General features: G+C 44.9%; 2 protein-coding genes and 1 long non-coding RNA gene across 3 annotated transcripts in view; 2 read left to right on the forward strand and 1 right to left on the reverse strand.

Moving 5' to 3' along the window:
* Nucleotides 1-10,255, forward strand: part of LOC147010384 (serine/threonine-protein kinase Nek1-like) — a 30,667-nt gene extending 20,412 nt beyond the window's left edge. Inside the window, exons 15-17 of the mRNA XM_085860346.1 lie at nucleotides 2,860-3,064; nucleotides 9,135-9,652; nucleotides 10,064-10,255. Coding sequence (XP_085716472.1) covers nucleotides 2,860-3,064; nucleotides 9,135-9,652; nucleotides 10,064-10,255 — 915 coding nt within the window. The remainder of the gene's footprint in view (nucleotides 1-2,859; nucleotides 3,065-9,134; nucleotides 9,653-10,063) is intronic.
* Nucleotides 5,018-7,627, reverse strand: LOC147010385 (uncharacterized). Its single transcript, XR_015052534.1, has 2 exons — nucleotides 6,825-7,627; nucleotides 5,018-6,639 (listed from the first exon to the last, which is right to left on the reverse strand). It is a non-coding gene; the product is annotated as an uncharacterized LOC147010385 (long non-coding RNA).
* Nucleotides 10,256-10,336: 81 nt separating the features above from the next.
* LOC147010386 (uncharacterized) lies at nucleotides 10,337-16,112 on the forward strand. Its single transcript, XM_085858855.1, has 3 exons — nucleotides 10,337-10,842; nucleotides 14,573-14,888; nucleotides 15,134-16,112. The coding sequence occupies exons 1-3, from the start codon at nucleotides 10,448-10,450 to the stop codon at nucleotides 15,287-15,289; spliced, it is 867 nt and encodes a 288-aa protein (XP_085714981.1). The 5' UTR covers nucleotides 10,337-10,447; the 3' UTR covers nucleotides 15,290-16,112.
* The last annotated feature ends 10,177 nt before the right edge of the window (nucleotides 16,113-26,289 follow it).

Genomic DNA, 26,289 nt, shown 5'->3' on the forward strand with positions numbered 1-26,289 from the left:
TGATACTGATACTGATACTGATACTGATACTGCTGACATGGACATCGACTCAAAAAGGACTCGAAAACACTGTTGGGTTCCCTTTTATGAGCAGCATTTTTATATACCAATTCCCAAAACCGCTGGGAACACGTCTTTATATGGCAGTTGTAAGTTAGAAACACGTTCTTTTTTTTTTTGTCGACCGGAAGACGTCATTGGAATACGTCTACATACGTCGATGTGTGTTGGGACTACGTAAAGAATTGGTTCAAAGCACATCAAACATAAGTTAGAAATAAGTTTCGCGTAAAAAAGACATTACCGCGATGTGTTTCGACTTATGAGTAGCTTATAAGTAGCGTTTGTGGACGTGTGTAAGCGTCCACATATCGTGTGTAAAACTTATCCCCATCGCATGCAGAACGTGTGTCATACGCCGAGTACGTCGTAAAATTTTAAACATGTTTAAAATTTCTTGACGTACTCCACTTACTACGACGTATGATAGCGTACTTTAGCGTTCTACTCACGTATACCAAACTTACTCATACCGTATTTGACGTGCCCCCAACGTTTTAGACACATTTTTCTTAGGTCGGCATACGCTGGCAAGATCGCCAAGGTGTGACCGCGATGTTGTAACTTCCATTTCTACGGCAGTTATGATTCGAATCGTTGTGCATCAGCCTTTTAATAGGCTACGTCACGACATCGTCGGCGATGCGTGCAACGCGCTATGCCGAAGTTAGACTATCGTTGGGCATCGGTTGTGTAGGCCAACAACAGGTTCAGCATTCGTTGGTATAAGTTATCTATAACACAACGAAACGTTCTGTGTCCATTACTAATATGTTATGCATTCGACCAACTCGTTATGAATACGTCCGAATCTCAAAAAAAAAACATCAAAAGTTCAACGTCAGCCAGCGTTTTACATACATTTTAATACGTTGCCATCGCTGGCTAAAACGTCAAGGTGTGACCGGGCCTTTAGACAAGGTGAGAGGTCAAGTTGACAATTTCGTAAGTACCAGTCTATGACTGCTTGTTTGTTTGTTTGTTTGTGAACAGTATTACGGAAAAACTCCTCGACGGATTTCGACGAAACTTGGTGGGGGGGGGGTTAGGTCTGGTCCAAGGATCATGCCATTCGATTTTGGACTTGGTCAAAAATCCAATATGGCCGCTATGGCGACCAATTTGAAGAAATATTTGAATTTTTTTTTTTTTGCATTTCTACATGTTTTAAGTGATTTCCAACCCCCCCCCCCAAAAAAAAATGTTAGAGAAAAAAATTTTTTTGAAACTTTTCAACAAAATTTCGATTTTTTTTTTTTTTTGCATTTCTACATGTTTTAAGTGATTTCCAACCCCCCCCCAAAAAAAATTGTTTGAGAAAAAAAAATTTGCAAATTTTTTTTTCAACAAAATTTCGATTTTTTTTTTTTTTGCATTTCTACATGTTATAAGTGATTTCCAACAAAAAAAAACATGCCAAAATTATAATTGTGGCTGATTTTGGAACTTCAGGTGGATATACCCACGTAAAATCAATTTCTGTCTCAAGGAATCTAGTTATGACGAATGAATTGAGTATGTAAAAGTAAAAGGGAAAGTTGCAAACTCTAACTCTGTGAGCACTGACGTCAAATTGAATGAATAGGATATCAGGTTCACTTGAGTGACCGAGCAGTATTGGCGGCGGAGGTTTTGCACTCTACTGAGTGCTCCCCCTCTAGTTTGTCTTTATTTTGATTACCATGCTTTTTGTAACGGTAATGATGTTGTGACATGCGCTACAAAGTCTGGCAGGATGGCCAAGAAGTATGCACACTCTCCTCTGAGCTGTCCAGCTTGGGTTTGAATCCTAGTCCAGCTATAAACTACCATCCTGGTGTTTCACAGGTCGGTTGATTCATCAGTGAGTTTGCTGTTCCTCAAATGGAGGTTAAACCTGGTGTCCCATCTGCCAGCATTAGTTGGTGGACGATAAAGATCCCATGGTGTCCTTCATGAAGAGTGGGCGAGTTATCGCTAGCACCCTGAACAAATTAATAATTCCTGCCATGACTTCCTGTGTTAGAGTAGTGACCCATCCAGGATTGTAACCTGAGCCAACAAACTGCTTTGGCAGGAGCAACACTCTGTATAGGGAGTGAGTGGTACATGGTGGTGATGATGGTGATTATGGCGATCATCATGGGCTGCACATGCATATGGAACTGCAATCATCTTATTTGAAGTTGATGCGATATGGTTTTCTGGTTACAGTATTAATAATGTTTTTATATCAAAATTATTGAATTATTATTACGACTTGTGAAGCCTATAGCTACTAGTTGCATCATTGCTGGGACCTCAGCTGTGCTACTGATGCAGTGCCCCCCGTTCCCAGTAAGTTGGTACTCCTTTTCCCAACCTCAGAAGGATGACGGGCTGAGTCAACCCACCTGGTGTTATTTAACGACACGACAGGTGATCAAATTCGAGACCCTAAGATGTTAAGCCAGCCACCTAAACTATTTAGCCAACACCAGGCGAATTATTGAATTGCAAAGCCTTGACTCCCCTTGAGCTGTGACTATTTGATTGGTTGAACAACGTTTATTCCACAGTTGAAGTTAAAGAAAGCTGATCTAAAAACAGGAATCAGTTTTTTGAATTCACATATGTTCATTGTACATACCAAATGACCTATTGTCAAAATAAGGAAGTTCATTATTTAATTATTTTGAATCCCATCAGTATGTTTCACCACTGTGGCACCCACCCACATCTGCTACTAGAAGGTCCCAAATTTGTTGCGAACCCATCCATTGCAAACTTGTTGCTCAACAAGAAGGTCCCAAACTTTACCCACTATTCTGTTACCCGCAGCAGCACAACGCAGGTGGCAATGATCAGAAACTTACTCAAGCAGAGGTGCCGAGTTCTGGAGGTGCGCAAAAAGTATGGGGTCAAAGTGCTGTGGAGAAGGACCAAACACGAGAGAGAAAGAAGTGGAGCGAAGCCAAGAATGTGCCGTTATCGCTCGCTGTGCCTCTGGCAGATGTTGATGAGGAGGAAGAGGAAAAATATTTGGGTAAGTTTTATTTCCTTTATAATTTGTAATTATTGTTTTGCTTAAAACACTAATTTTTTTTTCATTCTCATTGCTCCATTGTTCAAGTCATCCAATCCAAATCTCCCCTTGCTGTCCAATCCACGATCAAAACTCAATAATCCAAACTCTCCACGGACAATTTACCACCTGCACTGTGAACTGGAATATTATATTCAAGGAACTTGGATGCTGGGAGGAGGCCACGTGGCCTATCATGCCTGCACTTTTTTATATCAATCAACTTGTCGACTTGATTACAATGTTGTGAATTGGGAGAGTGGGGAGGATAACAGTGTGGTAGATCTGGGGATATCACGAGAGGGTCATTTGTTTTGGGGTTTTTTTTGTATCATTGTTTGGCAAAAGTTGTTTTGCCTAGAATGTTGGTCTGTAGTGTCTGTTTGTCTGTCACACGATTTTTGGCCACAGTTTTCAAGCAATCGTTCTGAAATTTTTTTGAGTGTGTATGTTGGTGACAGTTCAAGGACAGCAAGGCTAAATTTTGGTGAAGATCCGAATCCGGATCCGGATCTGAGAATTTTTTTAAGTGATTCTTCACCATTGAGAGATGGGGCCAAAACTATGTATAGCATGATATCTCAAAAAGTTGTTGACTAGTTATGACAAAACTCGGTGAATGAGTTGGTTGGGTGACAAGAACAAGCCGATTCGATTTTGGTTAAGGTCCGGAGTCAGATCCGACCGATCTGTGGGATTTAAACTGTTCAGCTTGGCGGAGGTATTTGCTCTACCGAGTACTGTTCCACTTCACCACGTTGTCACTCTGGGTGATTCATTTATTTTTTTATTTCCCCATTTTAGTTTTTTTGGCCAAATAGAGACATATTTCTTGTGAGGAATGAAACAAACGCAGACAGCACATTTACCTTTTGAGGATACTCTCTCACAGACATCACAGTGCACACAAGTATATAATCACCGATCCATACCCAACCACCTAACATTCCAGGCAATATCAATGTACCCTATTATCCCCAATGCTTATAGGTGGGTACCTATCATGGAGTACAATCGTACTCCTGATGTAGGGATGGCACGCTAGCAAAAAATGGTCTCCCATTCAAATGTATATAAAATGATTCGCTTAAAAACTACTTTAATCTTCAACGAAGACCGAAGCATTTAAATGCCATACCTTTTATTCTCGAACATTTTCTCAACTAACAAGAATGAAAAATACACCAAAATACATCTTTTAAAGTACCAGATCAAGAGATCGCAAAATCAGATTTGTTCATCCTCAAAATGTTTGGTAAATGTTACCGTGTCGAGCACAATTATGACTGAAGCAATTAAGATGATTCCATCTTCTTGCGTATGGCAGCTTGGCTGCCGGGTAGCTATCATTTTGTTGGGGCATGACTGTGCCGCCGATGCTGTGCCCCCCTTACCAGTACACTGGTACTCATTTTGCCGACCTAGCAAGGATGACAGGCTGAGTCAACCCCACCTGGTGTTAATTCAGTGACCAGCAGGGCTCAAACTCAGGACACTAACATCCCAAGCCAGCCACCCTAGCCACAAAGTCAATACCAGGCTTATGATTCCAACTGAAGGAAGCGACATTCTTCCTTGGGTGTTGCACCCGTACAATAACATTTTTCTAAAAATTGATACGCCACAAAAGCGCACCGAAGTGATGACGTCACGTTGGCATGACGATGCACGACCTGGTTTTACACTCTCGTGGAATATGGCCACCGTAGCTTTGTGAAGATGGTTGTGTTTCGTTCCAGATTGTAATCACCAATCGGAGAGTCATTAATGCAGCATTTATCATTTTCCGAAGGGACCAAGTGTTGAGCAACGGTGGATTGAACAAATAAGGTGATTTATCTCTCTTATTCTTCGTCTTCCATCTCCTGTGCTGTAGTCCTGCATAAAAGCAGGTAAACTGCATTTACCTACGTCTTTCTTTTTTTCAGCACCTCAGAGTTTACTCATTTTATTATTTTTCAAAGAATCGTTGATCAGCTTCAAAATCTTATGTAATAACTTGTTTTTTAATTTCTTACAATAAACTTGGGGATAACATAGTTCCACTGCACTGTTGGTGGGGAATTGGTTTCCAATGGAGTGTGGAATAATATTTAGAGAGTTTTAGAGGAATGTCCTTTGACAGCATTATGGCAGGGACCAGTGGATATTCCGTGTAATGTAAAATGTGAGCGAGTCCTCAACCCCTTTCTTATTCAAGTCCACATCCATCCCCTCTTCACAACTCCAATTCTGCATCCATCTCCCCTCCCTTGCAAGGATTGACACAGATCGATTAGACCTGTAGCGACCTCAAGCCAATATGCAAGGTATCTCTCTGGTTTTCAGCTTTTCATTATTTTTGTTCATCTGTTCTCCTAATGTGACATCAAGAGCTTTCCCTCACCGAAGGCCACGTCAACCCTCCAGGATTCCGCGTGCTGTATCACTTCACCTCCGATCACGTGTAATAAATAAATAAAATAAAAACCTGCTTTCGATTCCTACCAACCCGTTTTTCGTCACCTCCAGCTTGCCACATGTATGCATGTAAGGAGTCCGAGGTTCCGTTTGTTGGATAATTAGTTTGTTTCCAACAGAATGAAGTTTTCATGGTGAATTAAATGGACGAAAAGGAAATTATTTGTTGGATGGAATTGATGGAATAGTTTGTTATATAGGGTGTCCCAAAAAAATACAACTTTTCATCTGCAAAGAGGATGGTCATAACATATATATTTTTTTTTAAAGATACTGTATATGGCTGGATAGAAAGCTGAAAGGTTGAAGTTTATTGTACCAATGTCAAAATTGCCACCAAAATTTAAATTTTGGTATAGAATCGACGTTTTCTTTTGGACCACATGTTCGACGTAGGCTCCACGTTGTCCAATCACTGCCTGCAAACGCGTTGTCATGTTCTCCATCACTTTGGGAAACGTTTCCTGAGGAATGTTCTGGATTTCTCAGTGGATGTTTTCTTTCAGCTGATCAAGAGTCTGAGGCCTAGGGTTTCCATAGATCCTGTCCTTGAGATACCCCCACAAGAAGAAGTCTGGAGGAGTAAGGTCAGGGGAATACGGTGGCCACTCGACGTCTTCGTAGATGAAGGTAAAGCGGCCCTCAAATGTTGGTTGAGAAAACGCCTTGTTTCCCTGGCTGTATGGGGCGGTGCCCCATCCTGCTGGAACCACTGGGTTCTCATCTGGATCGGGTTGTTTCTCCTACGGGCCTGAATACGTAGCTCAGGCAGATAGAATTCCTGAATCATTTCGCGATAGTTCCTCTGGTTTACCGTGCAAATGCGTCCCTGTCCTCTTCCGACCACTGTGACCCTTGTGAAGGTCACAGATGGTTCCCACATTGGTAAACTTTGCGATTGTCCGAAAGTTTGGTGCATGGCGCAAGTGGATACCGAAATGTCTCGAGTAAAGACGTTGCACCTGTATGACACTTTTCGTCTGGTGCCAAAGTTCAGCAATTTTCGTCCGTTGTTGTACGGTCAGTCTTGGCATTTTTCTGGCGCTTGCTTGGTATCAAAATATACTTCAGGGTCTCTGCAACAAGAAATGAAGCATTAGTGACAAAATTACTGCTTTTTTAGGATCAAACAAAGCATTTTAAAAGTTGTATTTTTTTTTTGGGACACCATATATATATATAATATATATATATATATATATATATATATATATATATATATATATATATATATATATATATATATAATATATATACATACACAGATCGAGATCAGACTGGAGTCTCCATGGACTATGATGTTTGCGGATGACATCATGATCTGTAGGGAGAGTAGGGAGCGGCGAGTCTCGAGAGGTGGAGGTACGCACTGGAGAGAAGGGGAATGATAATCAGTAGGAGTCAGACTGAGTACATGTGCGTAATTGAGAGGGAGGGTGGTGGTATGGTGTGGTTGCAAGGAGTTGAGGTGGGGAAGGTGGATGGGTTTAAATACTTGGGATCAACTGTCCAAATTAACAGAGAGTGTGGTCGAGAAGTGAAAAAGAGAGTGCAGGCAGGATGGAGTGGGTGGAGAAGAGTTGCAGGAGTGATTTGTGACAGAAGGGTAGCCGCAAGAGTGAAGGGGAAAGTATATAAGACGGTAGTGAAACCAGCTATGTTGTATGGTTTGGAGGCGGTGGCACTAACAAAAAGACAGGAAGCTTAGCTGGAGGTGGCAGAGTTAAAGATGCTGCGATTCTCGTTGGGAGTGACAAGGATGGACAGGATAAGGAATGAGTACATTAGAGGGACAGCGCAGGTAGGATGGTTTGGAGACAAAGTGAGAGAGGCGAGATTGAGATGGTTTGGACATGTGCACAGGAGGGAAGCGGAGTATATCGGGAGAAGGATGCTGAGGATGGAGCCACCAGGTAGGAGGACAAGAGGAAGGCCAAAGAAAAGGTTCATAGATGCGGTGAGGGCGGACATGCGGGTGGTTGGAGTGTCAATGGAAGATGTGGAGGATAGAGCGAAATGGAGATGGATGATCCGCTGTGGCGACCCCTTACATGAGCAGCCGAAGGAAGAAGAAGATATATATATATATATATATATATATATATATATTATATGTATATATTATATTATATGTATATGTATATATTATATATGTTTATATTATATGTATATTTCTATATATTATATATATATATATATTTATATGTATATATTATATATATATATATATATATATATATATATATAATATTTTTATTTTTAATTCTCGTTGATGTTTCTGGGTTAAGTTTGATGCCGATCTATAAATATGGTGCCATTCAAGAAAAAGAAGCAGATGATGATGAACGACCAAATTTGACTGCTTCAGGAAGAGGTTAATTTGTATTTTAGTGTCTTCTAATTGTTTTGTATATATTCATTTGTATGTGTACTTGAATATAACTGTCAATCAAAAAGGCTTCGGCACTTTACAACGATTAAAAAAAAAATTATACAAAAATCGAACTTCTTTTCTCAAAATTTTCGAATTTTTTTTTGGCCTAAACCGCTCCCTGGCACTCACTGATGAACCTCTGAAAGTTTGATGAAGATCTGTTCAGTTATCTTTAAGAAAAATGGCTCTTATAGTGTAGATAAGTTTAAAATTTTAACAAACAATTGAATATCATCATCTCCAGGTGCTTCAGACCTTCATTGGTTAGCTCTTATCTGTGTGATTGCAGAAGTTGTTTAACGTCAGCTTCTGCCTCAGCAGACCCCGCTTTGTTGGCCAAGCCGAGGATAACTTTTTTCCTTGCGTGGAAAACATCTTTAAAACTTTTCGCGTCATTGACTTGTTCAGGCCACATGCACACCTCCACACACCATTAATGCACACCTGTGTGACTTCAGCCCAGGACCCACTGATGTTATCGATGTACAGCTCGGTGTATATAAGGCCTGTATTGTACGTACTCTGGGTGGGCTGATACACCAGTATTTACGGTGTGGCTTATACATTGGTACTTATGATATGGTTTACACTGTAACTTTATTAAAACAAGGAAAACCATTCGTTTGTTACAAAATTAGAGGTAAAACGACTTTAAACAAGTATGTTCTCTCATAGATGAGCGACTTGATAAAGGGACAATGTTAAGTGAGGACTTGCTGTGTATGTGTGTGTGTGTATGTATATATATATATATATATATATATATATATATATATATATATATATATATATATATATATATATATATATATATATATATATATATATATATATATATATATATATATATATATATATATATATATATATATATATATATATACATAGTGAATCATGTTCGATACATTGCATCATTTCTGCCGATGGAGTTTCTTGAGCGAGAGTTACACTCCTGGATGGGTCGTCACTCCAACACAGCGTATGTATGAACATGTGTGGTTGATAAGATATGATCTGTGCGATGATCCATATGCATTCCAGAAAGTAATTGGTGTATCGCACACCAATTACTTTCCTGAACCCAAATTTTTTTTTGATGTTTCTGTTAACTTTTGTATATATCCTTTTCTTTTGCAGAAATAGAAAAACGGAAACAGTGGGTCCTGCAGCCGCCACCAACCGTACTACAGATTCTTGACTGTGCCCACCTTCTCACCCAGACATTTGGCTCTCCATCTCTACCTCCATCCCTCACATCAACTCAGAAAGAAAGAGATGAGATATTACAGAGAGTTGAAGGAGAAAGTGAAGCTCAAGGATTGGGAACTCAAAAACCAGGGTTAAATGTCAAAGATCATTTGGATGAAGTGGGAGACTTATGGAGAGAGAAAACTCCAGAAAAAGACAAAATAACCATTGAGGATTTGGTTGAGAGCAAAAAAAATTGTCAGGATGCTCAGATCACGAGGAAAGTCGTGGATATTCAGTTGGTGTCAGAGGTTGTTTGTGAGGGGAATGGTGTTTTCGAGATTGATATCACACCTGAGTATGCAGATAATCGGGAATATGTGGAGAAAAAATGTGAGGTTGTTGGAAAAAAACAGAGTGTGCAGATTGGGGAGCAGGGGGCGGTTGGGGAGGAGGAGCAGCGGGCGGTGGGGGTGGTTGGGGCAGTTGGGGTGGAGGAGCAGGGGGCGGTTGGGGTGGAGGAGCAGGGGCGGTTGGGGAGGAGGAGCAGGGGCGGTTGGGGAGGAGGAGCAGGGGGCGGTTGGGAAGGAGGAGCAGGGGGAGGTTGGGGAGGAGGAGCAGGGGCGGTTGGGGAGGAGGAGCAGGGGCGGTTGGGGAGGAGGAGCAGGGGCGGTTGGGGAGGAGGAGCAGGGGCGGTTGGGGAGGAGGAGCAGGGGGCGGTTGGGGAGGAGGAGCAGGGGGCGGTTGGGGAGGAGGAGCAGGGGCGGTTGGGGAGGAGGAGCAGGGGGGTTGGGGAGGAGGAGCAGGGGCGGTTGGGGAGGAGGAGCAGGGGGCAGTTGGGGAGGAGGAGCAGCGGGCGGTGGGGGTGGTTGGTGCAGTTGGGGCGGAAGAGCATGGGGCAGTTGGGGCGGAGGAGCATGGGGCAGTTGGGGCAGAGGAGCAGGGGCGGTTGGGGCGGAGGAGCAGGGGCGGTTGGGGCGGAGGAGCAGGGGCGGTTGGGGCGGAGGAGCAGGGGCGGTTGGGGCGGAGGAGCAGGGAGCGGTTGGGGCGGAGGAGCAGGGGGCGGTTGAGGCGGAGGAGCAGGGGCGGTTGGGGCGGAGGAGCAGGGGGCGGTTGGGGCGGAGGAGCAGGGGGCGGTTGGGGCTGAGGAGCAGGGAGCGGTTGAGGCAGAGGAGCAGGGGGCGGTTGAGGCGGGGGTTCAATGGGACGAGGCAGGAAAGGAAATTGAAGGTGACTCAATTGGAAAGCATGTGTGTACAGAAATGGTGAAGGTGAATGGGAATCTGGAAAATGAGCTGGTGAAGCCGGAGTTGGAGAGTTTGAAAGCTTATTCTGGGACAAACCAACTGAATCAAGGAAATATTGATGATTTGGAAGAGTTAAGGCAGGATGAAGAAGAAAATGTCACTGAAAATGAAAAATTACCAAAGCCATTTGTCTGTTGGACAGAGAAGCCAGATAATGTTGAACAGAAAGCATGCAATGAATCCAAAAAGGGAGATGTGGCAGGAGCAGGAGATGGAAGTATTGCCAGATACCTGAACAAACGTTCGACCAATGTGAGCTGTGGTGAGTGTAATGGTGAGGCCGAGTACAAACAAATCGATTTGGAAGGTCTTCACTCATCCCAAGATAAACTCCTACATGAAAAGGACAGGTGAGTGTATATTGCTCCCTTTCCTTTTGTCGTCATTGATAAGAAGGAATCTGTTACACAAGATGAGGTTAAATGGAAGAGCTTTAGTATCTGACTTCTTATTAGAATCTCATGGGGCCACAATGGATAGATAATGATAATATAATAATAGTAATGAAAGATAATTGTTCATGCTGTTATAATGATTATAAACGGGAAACACTGATAATGGTATATGTTGATGCCATTTATCAGTAATGAAGGGGATTCTCTCGTTCTTTGACGTTGTTAATGATTCAGGTCAGGTCAGGTCTGGGAGCATGCGCCAGAGCAGCGCGTCACTGCGTCCACTTTCCGCCGGTACTCCAGGAGCCTCTGTCTGGCCATCCCCATCTCCTTGAGATGCCGATCAACCTGCTGCGACCACGTGGAACGTGGTCGGTCCAATTGGCCTCCTCAACTCACGAGACTCCCTTGCTGAGAGAATCTGGTGAGCAGGAGCAGCGTCAGGAAAACAAGCCACATGTCCATACAGTCGCAGCTGGCGCTCACGGACAATGCAGGTAACAAATCTCATTTGAGTCTCTCTCAGCAACTGCTCGTTGGACACAAAGTCCGAGCAGTGATAGCCAAGGATTCTCCGAAGAGACCTGGTACCAAAGAAATTGTCTCTGTCTCAGATCCTTGGTCAGAGTCCAAGTCTCGCATCCAGAGAGAAAGACTGGAAGCACCAAGGACCTGAAGACTCAAACTTTCGTCCTCCCGCACAGGTACCAGCAGCGCCACACCCCATTATCCAGTGAATCCATGACTCCCCAGGCCTGACCCAGACATCTATTGACCTCTGACTCACAGCCAGCAGAGACATGAATATCACTGCCAAGGTAAATGAATCTCTCCATGACCTCAACATCCTCACCACAAACAGGCACAAACAAGACAGCAGCATCCAAGATGTCATTGAAAGCCTGGATCTTAGTTTTGACCCAGTAAACCCGTAATCTTAGCGGCTCCGACTCCTCATTCAGCACTTTGAGGGCCCCCAAAAGGATAGCTAAAGTCTCCGCAAAGATGACTGCATCATCTGCGAAATCAAGGTCAGAGATCTTGACATTCCCAAATGATGCACCGCAGCTTGATCTCTCTGACATCCTCCCTAGAATCCAGTCCATACAAGTACTGAAAAGTGTGGGGGCCAGTAGACACCCCTGACGAACTCCAGTAACAACTGGAAATAAGTCAGAGATGGTACCACCACATCTCACAGCACTCTCAGTACCAGAGTAGAGTTCAGACATCAGATCGATCAGTTTTGGTGGCACCCCACGAAGACCAAGGCGGCACCCCTCTTTGGTGTAAGGCCTGACTGCTCCGGACGCTGGTGCTCAAGTAGATGGTGGTGAACCCTATCAAGAATTATCTGAGCAAAGACCTTGCCCGGCGCTGAGAGCAGCGTCACCCCTCGGTAGTTGTTGCAGTCTTGGCAATCACCCTTCCCTTTCTCGAGAGGGACAACAAGGCCCCTTTTCCAGTCAGTTGGGATGATGCCTGTGTTGAAGGCAGACCACAGAACTGCATGCAACAACACGACTGCAACATTTCCACCAGCCTTGAGAAGTTCAGCATGGATGCCACAGATCACTGGAGCTTTACCCCATTTCAACCGGTTCACCGCAGCCTGTGTTTCCACAAGCGAAGGTGGGCCACAGTTGATTGGAGGGTCAGCAACAGGGATTGTAACACCCCTGACGTCCAACTCGACAGCTGGTGGATCAACCTGGTACAGCCACTCAAAGGAACCGGCCCAGTGGGCCTTCACTTCGGACTGCTCTGTCAAGAGCCCTCCACTCTCTGCTCTAACTGCAGTACACCGAGGGATGGGCTTAGATGAACGCAATGCGTGAATTCCCATGTAAGCAGGACGAGAATCACTTGACCACAGGTGATGCTCTACCACCTCACAGATTCCTCGCACATAGGCCTCCTTGTCCACCCTTGGCGCATGTACAGTTTTACGCCTCAGCTCCCTGAACAGCTCAGCTCTGCCATTCAGCCTGGCCCTGCGACTCTGGTCAATGGTATCCAGTGTCCCTTGAGAGACAAAATTCTTCTTCGCCCTCTGGTGAGTTCCAAGACATCCACTGGCAACATCAAGGACGGTGGTCTTGAAGGCACTCCACAACTCTTCAGGACCTCCCAAAGCACCCAGACCCCCCAAATCTCCACTCAGCTTGTTTGCAAACTCCTCAACTCCACTCTCATCCTTGAGCTTGCCAACATCCACCTGAGGCTGGGATGGTACCATTGTCCTGGATTTATGGTGCAACTTCAGAGTTGCTACAACAAGTCGGTGGTCAGTATTGAGGAACTGAGCACTCCAGTTGACCGTGCAGTTCTGGATCATCCTCTAGCGACCATCAACGAAGACGTGGTCAATCTCCTTTGCCACACTTCCAGCGTTGGAATACCAAGTCCAGCGATGAGCTTGTGGGCGCTGAATCCATGAACCGGCCACCCTAAGTCCATGCCTTCTTGCAAAGTCAAGGAACTTGGTGCTATTCTGGTTCATAGTTCCTGACCCATGGGGACCAACACACACCTCATAACCATCCCTATCAGTTCCAGTCGATGCATTGAAATCCCCCAAGACTAGAAGTGTATCTCGTCTGGGGCACTGATCAACCACAGACTTGAGCGTGGCGTAGAATGCATCCTTCACGGTGAGATCACTCACCTCAGTCGGAGCATAAACAGAGACCAGGGAAATGACACCTAAGGAGTGACGAATCCTTAGTCTCATAATACGCTCGTTGACCGGTGTTACCTCAATTATCATTTGAGTCAGCTTATTGGCCACAGCTACAGCAACTCCTTGGGAATGGTAACCATTAGAGCGACCAGACCAATAGTAGATGTAACCACCCACCATGATCTCACCGCAATCCGGTCTCCAAACCTCATTGAGTGCTGCAATACCGATGTCCAAACGCTTGAGCTCAGATGATAACCGAGACAGGTGATCATCCTCTCTTTGGGATAGGACATTCCAGGCACACACCGGAAGGGACCGCCTCAGGTTAACCCAAGGAGACCACCGTCTGGTGGACGACACCTCAGCACCACTCCGACACACTCTCCCACAATCTGACCCGGGAATGTTACCCCGTGGTTTCCCTCCTGTCATCAAAGATTGGGGGTCCCGAAGGCTTTGCCCCAATCCCGTCATCCGGTGAGCTGCCCTGCGAAGGGAAGCTGCACAGGAGGTACTCCCACGGAGTGGGTTTTCAGATTTCTTTGCGTTTTTGTGTTTTGCGGAATGAAGGGTTTTACGGTGGTCGGAGTGCAAATCCTGCCACCAACCTCCCAATAAGAAGTAACCCAACTGTCGGAGGACGTCCGCAGACACAGTTGGGCACGAGATATGGATGACAGTTGGCTCACAAGGAGCTCCTCCGCCCTTTGACAGGTTTTGTTTTTAATACTGCTGGGTGTCCATATCCAAACACCCTCCTCACCAAAAAACCTGGTGGGGGAGACTGTATCGTCGCCGACAACCCGACCATGGAACAGGTTAGTACAGGTTTACATGATACCTGTAGCAAGTCACAGATCTAATCTGGCCTGACCTGACTGTTAATGATTGTGATGACTTAATACATACCTTTATGGTGGACAGTAGTTTTTCAACCATTTCATTGTATAAGGATGGTAATTTAATGCCATTAATGATTCGTTGTTTTGTTGTTGACAGTGATGTTGAAAATGATATCAACAGCAAACATGCAAATGAATTGGCACCGATGAAGAAGAAGTGTGTTGGTGAATTTGAGCATGGGGAAGTCCAAAGAGGCACTGAGGGAATGCAACGGACTGTGATGCAAAATAACATCGATGTACAAAGTGTGCATTTGAAAACCATTTTTGAAGATGAAGAGGAGGACAATTGTGGTGTGGAAGAGGAAGAAGATGAAAAAGGGAGCATCTTTAGTCGGCTTGAGTGCTTGCGGGATAAGCTTGAGTGTGAGATGGGCTTTCACCTTCTTCACAGAGTTTACCTTGCCATAGAGGTGTGTATTATGTTAATATCTGTTGGTAGCACTGCCTCCCTCTGCTGTGGTACTCCCTCACTTATCAAGCTAAGGTGATAATGGGCCCCTGCAGCAGGCTGGGTTGATGGGGACTGTGTCTGCATTAGAGTTGACTGTGGGTCAGTGTCTCCAGCTTGGGTGATTTTGCACCACACCCAGTGCCAGGGTAGTTGCAAGGGCCCATGATGCAGGTGGATTTAACTGGTTTCCTTTTTTTGTCCTAGGCCAGCCATGAGGATGAAGATGCCCTGATGTTGGAGGGAAGTGCAGCAACAAAACGCCTCATTCCTTCCCACTTCCTCCATTTGTATCCTCAGATTTTGCACCTTGTCATGGCCGATGGAGCTTATCAAGAGGGTAACTCGTCATCGCCAATATAACCGGTTTGATTGGTCGATACATTAAAAAGCAATATTCCTCGGACAGATTAATCTCGAATGGATGTAAGCATATCGACAATATAAGATTAATCGATTTTGTGACGAGCACAGCCGTTGACCTTGAACCGTATATTTTCCATCTGCTGTTAACTTCGTCCTTTTCCACAGTAGATTTAGATAAGTTTCGTTTTACAATATCGACATCAGATTCCGTTGAGCTTCAGTATAGGAATATGGAGAAAGATCTAAAAGTTTGAACCTCCACGATAATTGAAGAAGAAACTCTGTACTCATGACAGGCTCTGTGTAGAGTCCAGTTGATATATGACCAAAAGTGACTCCGAGTAGTGTGGGCCTCTCGACTAGATTTGCGTTCATATGGGTACACGTGTCAATGCCTCAGTAATGGCTTGTTCAGACAAAAGCGTACTGACACTAGCAGTCTGCACTCATCTTGTAATGAGGACTCCCAACTTGGTTTGGGGTATGTTAGACCTTTATGGAGACTCGCTGATCCAGATGCGTGTCCTTCGACTCCAAAATGTGATGGATGACTAGGTTTTAAATGAGGAGGCAAGCATGGTCCCGATCAGGACGGATTAAAGGAGTCTGACGATGTCACCACCATTTACAAAAGCACTTTCATACCCGGCGCAACCTTGCTAATGCCTTTTGCACAGTGGCACCACAACGACCTTGTGGTATCACTAACATTACTTGTAATATGGAGGATAACTCCCGAGTTTGAGGAATTCACGACATGTGAAATCTTTCAATGAGACTTTTATAGTTATTGTCTATAATAAAGTTGTATTTTGTGATAGATTGTGGTTTGTTATTGTTTTATTGAGTGGAAAACGTTTTTGATCCCAAGAGGGTGCCTACACTGCGAGTGTGTACAATGACAGCAAAGTACCCACAGCCAACCCATAAAGAAATGAATCACAGTCCTGGACCAACAGCATCTGACTCTCCTCTCAAACCTCTTCTGCTCCTCCTTTGCTCTAATTGACTCGTCTGATCGAGTCTCAAAGAAAGTCTCAATCTCACGTGCCAAATGGTGTGCAATATCTGGACGCAAAGTGTTGCTTTCAACCAAAACTTCAAGCTAACCCGACCCCAAGCCATTCCATTTCTTCCTTTTCATTCCAAGCCATTCATTTCATTTTGTTGTGGGCCTTTGTAATCGATGCTTTGTCCTCACACACCTTTTGACTGAACCAATTCCACTTTTGTTTCACCACTTCAGCTGAAAGGAAGTCATTTAGGCCCAAATTTCTGAATTCGGATCACAACATCAATTTTGTCCATGGTCACAAGATGTTGCCTTTTGGAGTACAGCAATGGGAGGGGTATGGGGGTGTGGGGCGTTTACAGCGTGCAGCACTGCATTAGAAGTGAAAGGGCATCCCATCTTTGGCATGCGAGGCCCCGTTTACACCTACCGAGCAGATTTCCTCCCTGCTTGTGAGGGATGTTACTCCAGGACCCTTTTTCAGATCAAGTTGTTCGGTGAGTGCAAAAAAGTATTGTCACGGCTTCTTGGCCCATTTACACCTGTCGCAGGCGAGAGTTTTGGCCGGGGCTGCTTACGGCCTAGGATGATCTCTCCAAAGCGTTTGATTCAGTGAATCTGGATGTCCTCTGGAGGATTCTTGGTCTTTGTGGGGTGTCAACAAAACTGATCAATCTGATGTCTGAACTCTACTCTGGTACTGAGAGTGCTGAGAGATGTTGTGATACCATCTCTGTCTTATTTCCAGTTGTTACTGGAATTCATCAGGGGTGTGTACTGGCCCCCACACTTTTCAGCACTAGTATGGACTGGATTCTGGGGAGGATGTTGGAGAGATCAAGCTGCGGTGCATCATTTGGGAATGTCAAGATCTCTGACCTTGATTTTGCAGATTATGCAGTCATCTTTGTGGAGGCTGGATATCGTTTTGGGGGCCCATGAGGTGCTGAATGAGGAATCTGAGCCGCTGGGATTATGGGTTTCCTGGGTCAAAACTAAGATCCAGGCTTTCAATGACATCTTGTCTGTACCTGTTTGTGGTGAGGATGTTGAGGTCACGGAGAGATTCACTTTCCTTGGCAGTGATATTCATATCTCTGCAGGTTGTGAGCCAGAGGTTAATAGAGTCTGGGTCGGGCCTGGGGAGTCATGGATTCACTGGATCATGGGGAGTGGCGCTTCGGAACCTGTGCGGGAGGATGAAATTCGAGTCTTCAGGTCCTTGGTGCTTCTAGTCTTGCTCTACGGATGTGACTTGGACTCTGACCAGGGATCTGAGACGGAGACTTACTTCCTTTGGTACAAGGTCTCTTTGGAGAATCATTGGCTATCGTTGGTGGGATTTTCCTGACGCTGATTCTCTCAGCGATGGAGCCTCGTGGGTGGAGGAGGCCAATGGGCCGATCATGTGCCTCGTGGTTGTAGCAGGTTGATCGGCATCTCAAGGAGATTGGGATGGGCCAGGCATCTGCCTGGGGAATGGCCAGACGGAGGCCCCCGGAGTGCCGGTGGAAAGTGGATGCAGCGATGCGCTGCTCTGGCGCATGCTCCCATGCCTGACCTGGCCTTTACATGTACCCAGCAGATTTCCTCCCTGCATGTGAGGGATGTTACTCTGGAACCCTTTTTCAACTCGAATTGTTCGGTGAGTGCAAAAAGAGTAAGTATTGTCATGGATTCTTGGCATGTCTATTCCCCAAACCGACCAAGAGGAAATGTCGAAAAACAGGGTGGGAGAGGCAGAGTCCAGCAGTCGAGGGACTAAAGTGTGTTTTTGTGTCTCCACTATGTTTTATTGCTGTTTCCCATGCTTCTTTTTTGATGAAAATAGCCCCAAACAAGGCATAAAGCCACTCTAGGGAACGTTGGATAAGGATAAAGCAAAATAAAATAAGAGAGAAAGAAGTTGTGATGCATTCAAAGTACACCGCCCTCATGCCAAATAAATACATAATAAATCATTTTGTGCTTGACGATGCCACCTTGCAGCACATGGAGTTGGAAATGGGAGGGAGCAGTGTTCAATAATTAATTGCATAATTGAAATAAATAGTAATCGTGAAATAATTAATTTCTTAATAAATTGGCTGATAGCACACCAATTCGCCAACACCATGACTGTTTCAGCCGAATCCATTCATGTTTAAGGTCTGGATATGAGAATTATTTACTTTTTAATGTCACAGGCAGGTCGGTGGTCTTTATGTCTTCTACCATCTCCTCTCTGGCCTGCCCCCCCCTCCCCCAATATTTCCGCAGGGTGCTCAAGGTCTGCCAGCAACCCCCTTCTGGTAAAACTGGTAAAATCAAGAATCAGTGCTCACCTTCACCCTTTCATTCCTCTTTTTTTCTCGCCTTTGGAATAAACTCCCACAATCTCTTCAATCCCACTCTTCAAAACAGCCGTTCACCACCATCTCGTATCTTCCTTGTTCTACCCCTGTTAATCCACCCCAAACCTACCACCTTCAAAGTCCCTGTAGTGTCCATCTTGTTTACCCTGTGTACCCCACCCCATCCCTCCTTTCCATTCATGTCTGTTCCCAACTGTTTCCCCCCTCTTGTCTCCTGCTCCCCTTGTTGTACGTTCTGTGTGTTAGCTCTCCTACGAGCCTCGACAGTGTATACAAGAAAAAAAAATCTAACTTTTTGAAAAGTAATTCATTGAACAATAAATGAAAAATACCCTTGATGGCCAAATCATTTGTTCATTCTCGTGTCCCAATATCAACTTCCGAACTCAAAAGGTGCCTGAGTGTGGTATTGTGAGTTGTATGAATATGAATGAATGAATAAATGCATGAGGAGACGGAACCGAGAGTGACGTCAGCGGGCTGTCCAGTGTGGCGCAAGAGCAGTGATTAAAAGCAGGTGAGTGAAAGATCCTTCGTAGTCCGAGTGTTGGCCAGAAAAGCATGCATTAGGGTCAGCACAATGTTTTTCTGCATTTTTGTGATCACCAGACCATCTGAATGAATATTCCGATTGATGCCACTCTGGCACCCTTGAGCATTTTTGAAGAAATACATTAATATGCAAATTAGCAGTGGCCATTGTTCAAATAACTATTTTTCTTAATATCTCCAAAAGTAAGCATCCAAATTACTGGTTGAGGTGTCTACACCCATGTTTTTAGGGTCACTGGTCATGATAAACCCACTTAAAATTTAATAACATTTAAATTTAGCTCATTGATATGCAAATTAGCAGTCGCCATTATCAAAATTCTGTTCTTCTGACCACGTCCTTGTTAAAGTGGACATCTCTCTGGCTGTCATCAGAGAACCACCTCACCGCCGTCGAGTCTGGCATTTCACTCAAGCCGACTGGCAGGGTCTCCGAGCAGCCATCAAACTTACAGACTGGTCTCCTATCACTACTTTCTCAAACATCAACTCATCCTGGGAATTCTTTCAAAGAAACTTGCTCTCCCTCATGCACAGATTTATCCCCTCTCGTGTTCAGTTGTCTTACCCTTCCTCCCGCCCTTGGTTTACTGAAGCTTGTGGCGAGGCAGTTGTCCTGAAACAACTTGCCTTTGCCTCATGGAAAGCAAACCCAACTGAGGGCAATCTCAGTTCTTTCCACAAAGCTCGGAACAAGTGTGTATCTACCCTCAGGAGAGCCAGAAAACAACATCTTTCTCATCTCAAGTCTGAACTCTCAGACCTCTCTCCCCTCCTCAAAATCCTGGTGGCGTTTAATCAAATCTGTTTCTGGTGTATGTTCCCCCTCCATCCCCTCCCTTACCTCAAATGGCCGCACTGCTGATTCCACACGTGATAAAGCTGAATGTCTAAACTCGGTGTTTGCAGCTAAATCTTGTGTCCCAAACCCATCACTATCTCTACCCACTTTACCCAGTCGCACCCAACTGTCCCTGGACTCTGTATCCTTTTCTCCTGACAAGGTGGAGAGCTTGCTTTCAAACCTCGAGTCAGATTCTGCAACCGGTCCAGACGGCATCAGCCCACGTGTCCTCAAAGCCTGCTCTTCTGCTCTTGCTCACCCTCTCTCTGTTCTATTCACCCTCTCATTTTCCCAAGGTCATCTGCCATCTGCTTGGAAATCTGCTAACATCACTGCCCTGCATAAAAAAGGTGCAAAAACAGATCCCTGTAACTACAGACCAATCAGCCTTCTCCCAATCATCAGCAAGGTTATGGAATCCATCATTGCTTCAGACATGAAATCCTTCCTCTTCTCCAATGGCTTGATTTCCAATCATCAATTTGGTTTCAGACCAGGTCACTCTACCCTGGATATGCTGCTACTGCTCTCCCATCAATGGATGGAGGTCCTCAATGCCAGACAGGAAATCCGAGCCGTATCCCTGGACATATCACGTGCTTTTGACACAGTCTGGCACCCTGCCCTACTCACCAAACTCTCTTCCCATGGTATTCAAGGCCATCTCCACTCATGGCTCGCAGACTTCCTCTCCTGTCGCAGTCAACGTGTGGCCCTAAATGGAGTTCTTTCATCCCCTCTTCCTGTGCAGGCTGGAGTTCCTCAAGGTAGCGTTCTGGGCCCTGTTCTTTTCTGGTTTTCATCAATGATCTCTCGGACTCTCTGGAAAATCCTCTATTTCTCTTTGCCGATGACTCCACCCTCTGCCGTACCATCTGTCATCCCTCAGACCGGCAAGCAGCAGCTTCTTCGCTCACTGCAGATCTGGATAAAATCACAAACTGGTCCAACACGTGGAACATGTCTTTCAATCCACACAAATCTCACACTCTCACTATGTCTCTTCGAAAGGACCGTTTACAAAACCCCCCCATCCACTTTCTCAACAATCCACTGGAAGAAGTCTTTTCTTTCAAGCTTCTGGGTCTCACTATCTGCCATGACCTTTCCTGGGAAAGTCACATTTCCAACCTTGCCTCAAAAGCCAGTCGCCGACTGGGAATCCTCCGTCGTGCAAAGTCCTTCCTCGGCCCTCTTGAGCTCCTGACTACTTACAAAGCTTTTGTCCGTAGCCTGATGGAGTACTGCTCTCCCCTCTGGGCTGGTGCTCCTGCCTCCCACCTTTCTCGACTTCACGCTGTCGAAACCAGGGCTTTTAAGATCATTGGCATCTCCCGCAATGAAGCTGAGTCTTTGGGCCTCTCACTCAATCACCGCAGGTTGGTCGGTGGTCTTTCTGTCTTCTACCGACTCCTCTCCAGCCTTGCCCCCCCTGCTCTCTCTGCGATTTGTCCCCACATTCCCACAGGGCGCCTCAGGGCCGCCAACAACCCCCTTCTGGTAAAACTACCAAAATCACGAATCACTGCTCATCTTCACTCTTTCATTCCTCTTTTTTCCCGCCTTTGGAATAAACTTCCCTCACTCTATTCTTTCCCATTCTTCCCTCCAGGCTTTCAAAACAGCTGTTCACCACCACCTCTTATCTTCCCCCATCCAAATCCTCGATCTTTTCTACCCCCGATAATCCACCCATGCCCACTTCCTTCAATTCTCCTGTTTTCCTTCCTGAAAGTCCCTGTAATGTCCATCTTCTCCTCGCCATGTTCCCCGTCCCATCCCCATCCCTCTCCCTTCCACAGTTCACCTGTGTCTGTTCCCCAATGTTTTGTCCCTTCCACTCCCACCCCTCTTGTCTCATGCCTCCTTGCTGTGAGTTGTGTGTTAGCTCTCATACGAGCCTCGACCAAGGTATACAAAAAAAAAAAAAAAAAAAAAAAAAAAAAAAAATTTCTTAATACCTCCAGAAGTAAGCATGCAAACAGCCTGGTTGAGGTGTCCAAACCCATGTTTTTAGGGTCACTGGTCATGATAAACCCACTTACAATTTGATAACATGGAAATTTAGCTCATTAATATGCAAATTAGCATAACCCTTACCCCCTGAATTTGTCCGTGCCGATCGGCGTTTTTGCAGTACAGTTATACAACAACAACAACAACAACAACAACAACAACAACAACAACAAAACTGTTTGAAAATAACTTGCGCAGAGCCGTTTATCCCCAGTACAGTTGTGCAGAAATGGCTGACCTCAGAAGATCAACAGCATGAACTGTTTCTGACCAAGTAAGTTGAGGATTTTAATGTAATGAAAGAAACATGGAGAACTGAGTTTTAAGTAAGAGTAATGTCTTCTGATACAGTAGAACGATCGACATTATTTGCAAGCAAGTTTTTTAATTTTATTATTTAACATGATCTGTCTGAAAGCAACTGTGTATTTTATTGATTTTTAAAAGTACACAGGGTGGAACCTGTTTCCTGAGAATTTTTAAAAATACGAACAAAGAAATTAAATGTGTACTGATGTTTATAATTATCTCTATTGTTGCAGGTTAAGGCTCCATCACCATGGGAGACTGTTTCTTCAGTCCCTGCGATGCAACTAAAGCTGGAAAACCTCTGGTAACAGTTGGTCCAGACAGAGTGCGAAGTATCATCCGGTCAAGCAAAGCAAGACAAGATGGTATACATGAAGAGCTTGAACAGAGATTACAGGCAGACGAATCTATCGAGCTCAAATGCCAGAGAGACTGTCAACGTACACATCACGCTCACACATAGAAAGACACTTGAAACGAATGAGTAATGTCTGTTTGGAAGATGCTTCAACAAGCAAAATAAGCTGCCATTCAAAGACGACAGTATTTGACTTCAAAGAACATTGCCATTTTTGCGGAGAAAAGTGCATCATGGACTTTGATAAGAAGAATCCTAATCGTTGGCGGCGAGTTCTCCTTTGTAGGACTGCAGATCGTGTTGATCGGACAACTTTCAAACAAACTATTCTAGATGTTATCGATTCCCGCCAGGATGATGGAGGACGCTAGGTCAAGATACGATAAATGAGCGCAATCAGTGATCTTCATGCTGCTGATGTGCGATATCACGATGACTCCAGAAAGTCCTTCACGGCACCCCGTTCTGTTTCAGCAGCAGCACACAGTGGCAGAGAAACTCAGGACATTGAGCCAGCTGTCAGTTCTACCATCACATCAATGAAAAACTGACATGTTGCGCATCTGGAATTCAGTAGAAGTCTACAATATGTACAAGGATCATGGAGGAAAGCTATACTCTCGACGAACCCTGTTATCCAAATTGTTGGATATACTTGGCCATCGAGCTTCTGGTTCTGTCTGGTGAAGGTGTCGCGAGTTTAATCTTGTTTTGCAGCAGAGCGTCTACTGCGATCAACTTAGTAACATCAGATGAAGATGACACCATTGATGTTTCCATAGAACGAATTGCCAAGAAGGTTTTACAGGAATCTAAGCAGTTGTCGTCTGACCCCAGTTCCTCTCAGACTAGAATTCAGATAGATATTGCTAATGAAGCAGTGAGTTCAACCGTTCAATTGTTGCTCTCCAAAATATCAGCTAAACTGGACTGTACACTTCCAGGAGCTCTGATAGGAAACATTATAACAAACATGATCACCAATCGACCAACTACACTCCATATAGCACTGGGAGTTCAAGTCAGTCGTAAAATCCTCATCAAGCAGTTGTACAACTATCGTGTGACCTGTTCCTATGATGGGTTTCAGCGTTTCAAGGGATCAGCAGCAAAGGCTGCAACTGTTCACTCCGGGATTAGGGGAACTGCCAATGCTGAATGTGGCCTCGTTCAGGTTGTTGCTGACAACTTCGACACAAATATCTCATCCCAGAATGGACTCGTTTCAACACATTCTCTTGCAGTGCTACTTACCACAAAAGATCAGGAGATATCTTCCACATCTGAAGATGAAGCCATCATCAGACGATTGACCCGTGGTGAAATGAAGACACCTGTGACAGAAGACATTTCAGTTCAAAGGTACAAGGGACCTGAGAAACCAGCGATGCCAGTTGAAGAAGCCACACGTGTGGTGTTACCTCTCCGCGTATTGGCTCATCAAGCTATACAACTTAGGAGAGTTCAAGATATGGATTTCTCTTTTCTGAAGCAAATCACTTCTGATCAGAACACACCAGAGTTTGGTGGCTTTAATATGAAGCTCTGCAGAGAGCAAGGACGATCCATCCAACCTGCAACGAGGGCCATTTATACACCACTCATAGATATGGATCCAGCTGATCCGGACACGATGTTTACATAACAGCAATGGAGGAGGGAAAACGCTTGACCGCAGAGTGTGGACAAACCGTAACCATCTTCACAAACGACCAACAGCTGTATCGAGTGGCCGTTAATGTTAAATGGGTTTATCCTGAGCGATCTACCCAGTTCATACCAAGGCTGGGCGGCATGCACACCCTTATGAGTTTCATCGGTTGTGTGGGGAACTGGATGGCTGAAAGTGGGCTGGAAGACGTGATAAAATCTGCGTTTGGAGGTGTTGCTCATATGCTTGGTGGAAAAAAGTTTCCCCAAAACTTCAGGGCCCTGCGATTGGTGACTGAGGAGGTCCTTCATTCCAGCGCGGCTCAGGCAGAAAGTCATGAAGACTAAATGGACAACCTTGTGAAACATGTATTCATCAAGATGACGTTTGTTCATGCTGAGCGTGAAGGAGACTGGTCATTGCATCTTTGGGCTATGAAGGAGATGCTCCCCTACTTCTTCGTGGCTGGACATCACAACTATGCTCGATGAGGGCTCTACTACCTTTGATCGATGGAAAGGCTTCATGGAGACATTCTGGAAATGTTCTTAAAAGGAGATCACGTGATGCGGCACAAGAATGGCCTATGGAATGGCATATGGTCGGATATGTACATCGAGTCCACGTTCATGCACTGCGGTCATGGCATACATGGAATAATTGGCATTACACTGAAGCCTTCGACACTGATGAAGTGGGCCTAAAGTATGCACACGTTTAGTCAGATAGTCCACAATCTCACAGATATGTCTAAGGGGCACATTGTCACAGAGGTGACCATTCACAAGGAAGAGAAGCCATCACGCATACGATCTGATGCAGAGGACCGAGATAAGATAAGGAGAAAACTCCAGTTCTGTATCAACCCACTTGACCCAAACGAACATGCAGACAGAGTTGTCAACATTGTAACTGGCAGAATTGGACCGGAGAAGGTGAACGCGCCAAGGGCAGTTGACATTGGCCGAGCACAGATGCATTTGTATGAAGAAAGCTGGCCAACAGGATTCAACGCTCCCTTATCTAAACAACTCATAACTATGGCAGTGACACGGAAAGTAATGCGTGTGGGATCTACTGAGGTTTGTGATCTAAATCTCATCTACTCCAGGGTCATGGAACTCCAACAAAGTCGAAACATCAAACTATGTGACATCTTCGAGTACGAGCTTGCACCTGTGCCAACATCAATGTTCGATGAAAAGGGGGAGATGAGAATAGCAAAGACCAAGTCGACATTGAAGAAGAATCTCCAAGTGGAAATCTCAACAAGACTGGGTCCACAACCTGAAGTCACCATCTTAGATGGTTGTGCAATCCTCTGGGTTATTCATTGGCCTAACAGGGGAATTGTGCAAGATTTTGTTGACAACTTCACGAGCTGCATCATGGCAATGGTGGACAAATCAGATGTATATCTGGTATTTGACAGATATCATGATTTCAGCATCAAGAGTGGAACAAGATTAGCAAGAGCTGGGCAGCAAGCGAGCAGGCGCCACAGGTTAAACTGCCAGACTCCACTGCCTCCACAGCTGGTGGTTCTGTCAGTAACTGAGAACAAAGTTCAGCTGATAGAACTGATTTGCCAGAATTTGATTGACGTTGGTCAACAGAGAAAGCAGAGCCAACACAGGCTCATCATTATGGGACAGGAGTCTACCCCAGTGGAAATATACCACGGAGCCCAAAGGTGTCACACTGATTTGAAGATGACTCATGAGGAGGCAGATGTCATCATGATTCAGCAAGTCGCTAAAGTTGCCGAAGATGGTGCAAAATGCATCACAGTCATCTGTGATGATACTGATGTGTTCATCTTGCTCAAGTGTATCACTTCACAGAACTTCATCTGCAATGCTGCGTAACAATGGAAGCAACATGTCCTGGCCGATCGTTGA

This window comes from Eptatretus burgeri, chromosome 16 (assembly GCF_056783735.1).
Source record: "Eptatretus burgeri isolate ZD-2024b chromosome 16, Ebu_testis_v1, whole genome shotgun sequence".
NCBI classification, from domain to species: domain Eukaryota; kingdom Metazoa; phylum Chordata; class Myxini; order Myxiniformes; family Myxinidae; genus Eptatretus; species Eptatretus burgeri.

Coding starts and splice junctions, on each gene's coding strand:
- LOC147010386 (XM_085858855.1), top strand. CDS start 10,448: ATGGTGAAGGTGAATGGGAATCTGGAAAATGAGCTGGTGAAGCCGGAG. Junction 10,843..14,572: donor CTCCTACATGAAAAGGACAG/GTGAGTGTATAT, acceptor TGTTGTTGACAG/TGATGTTGAAAATGATATCA. Junction 14,889..15,133: donor GAGTTTACCTTGCCATAGAG/GTGTGTATTATG, acceptor TTTTTGTCCTAG/GCCAGCCATGAGGATGAAGA.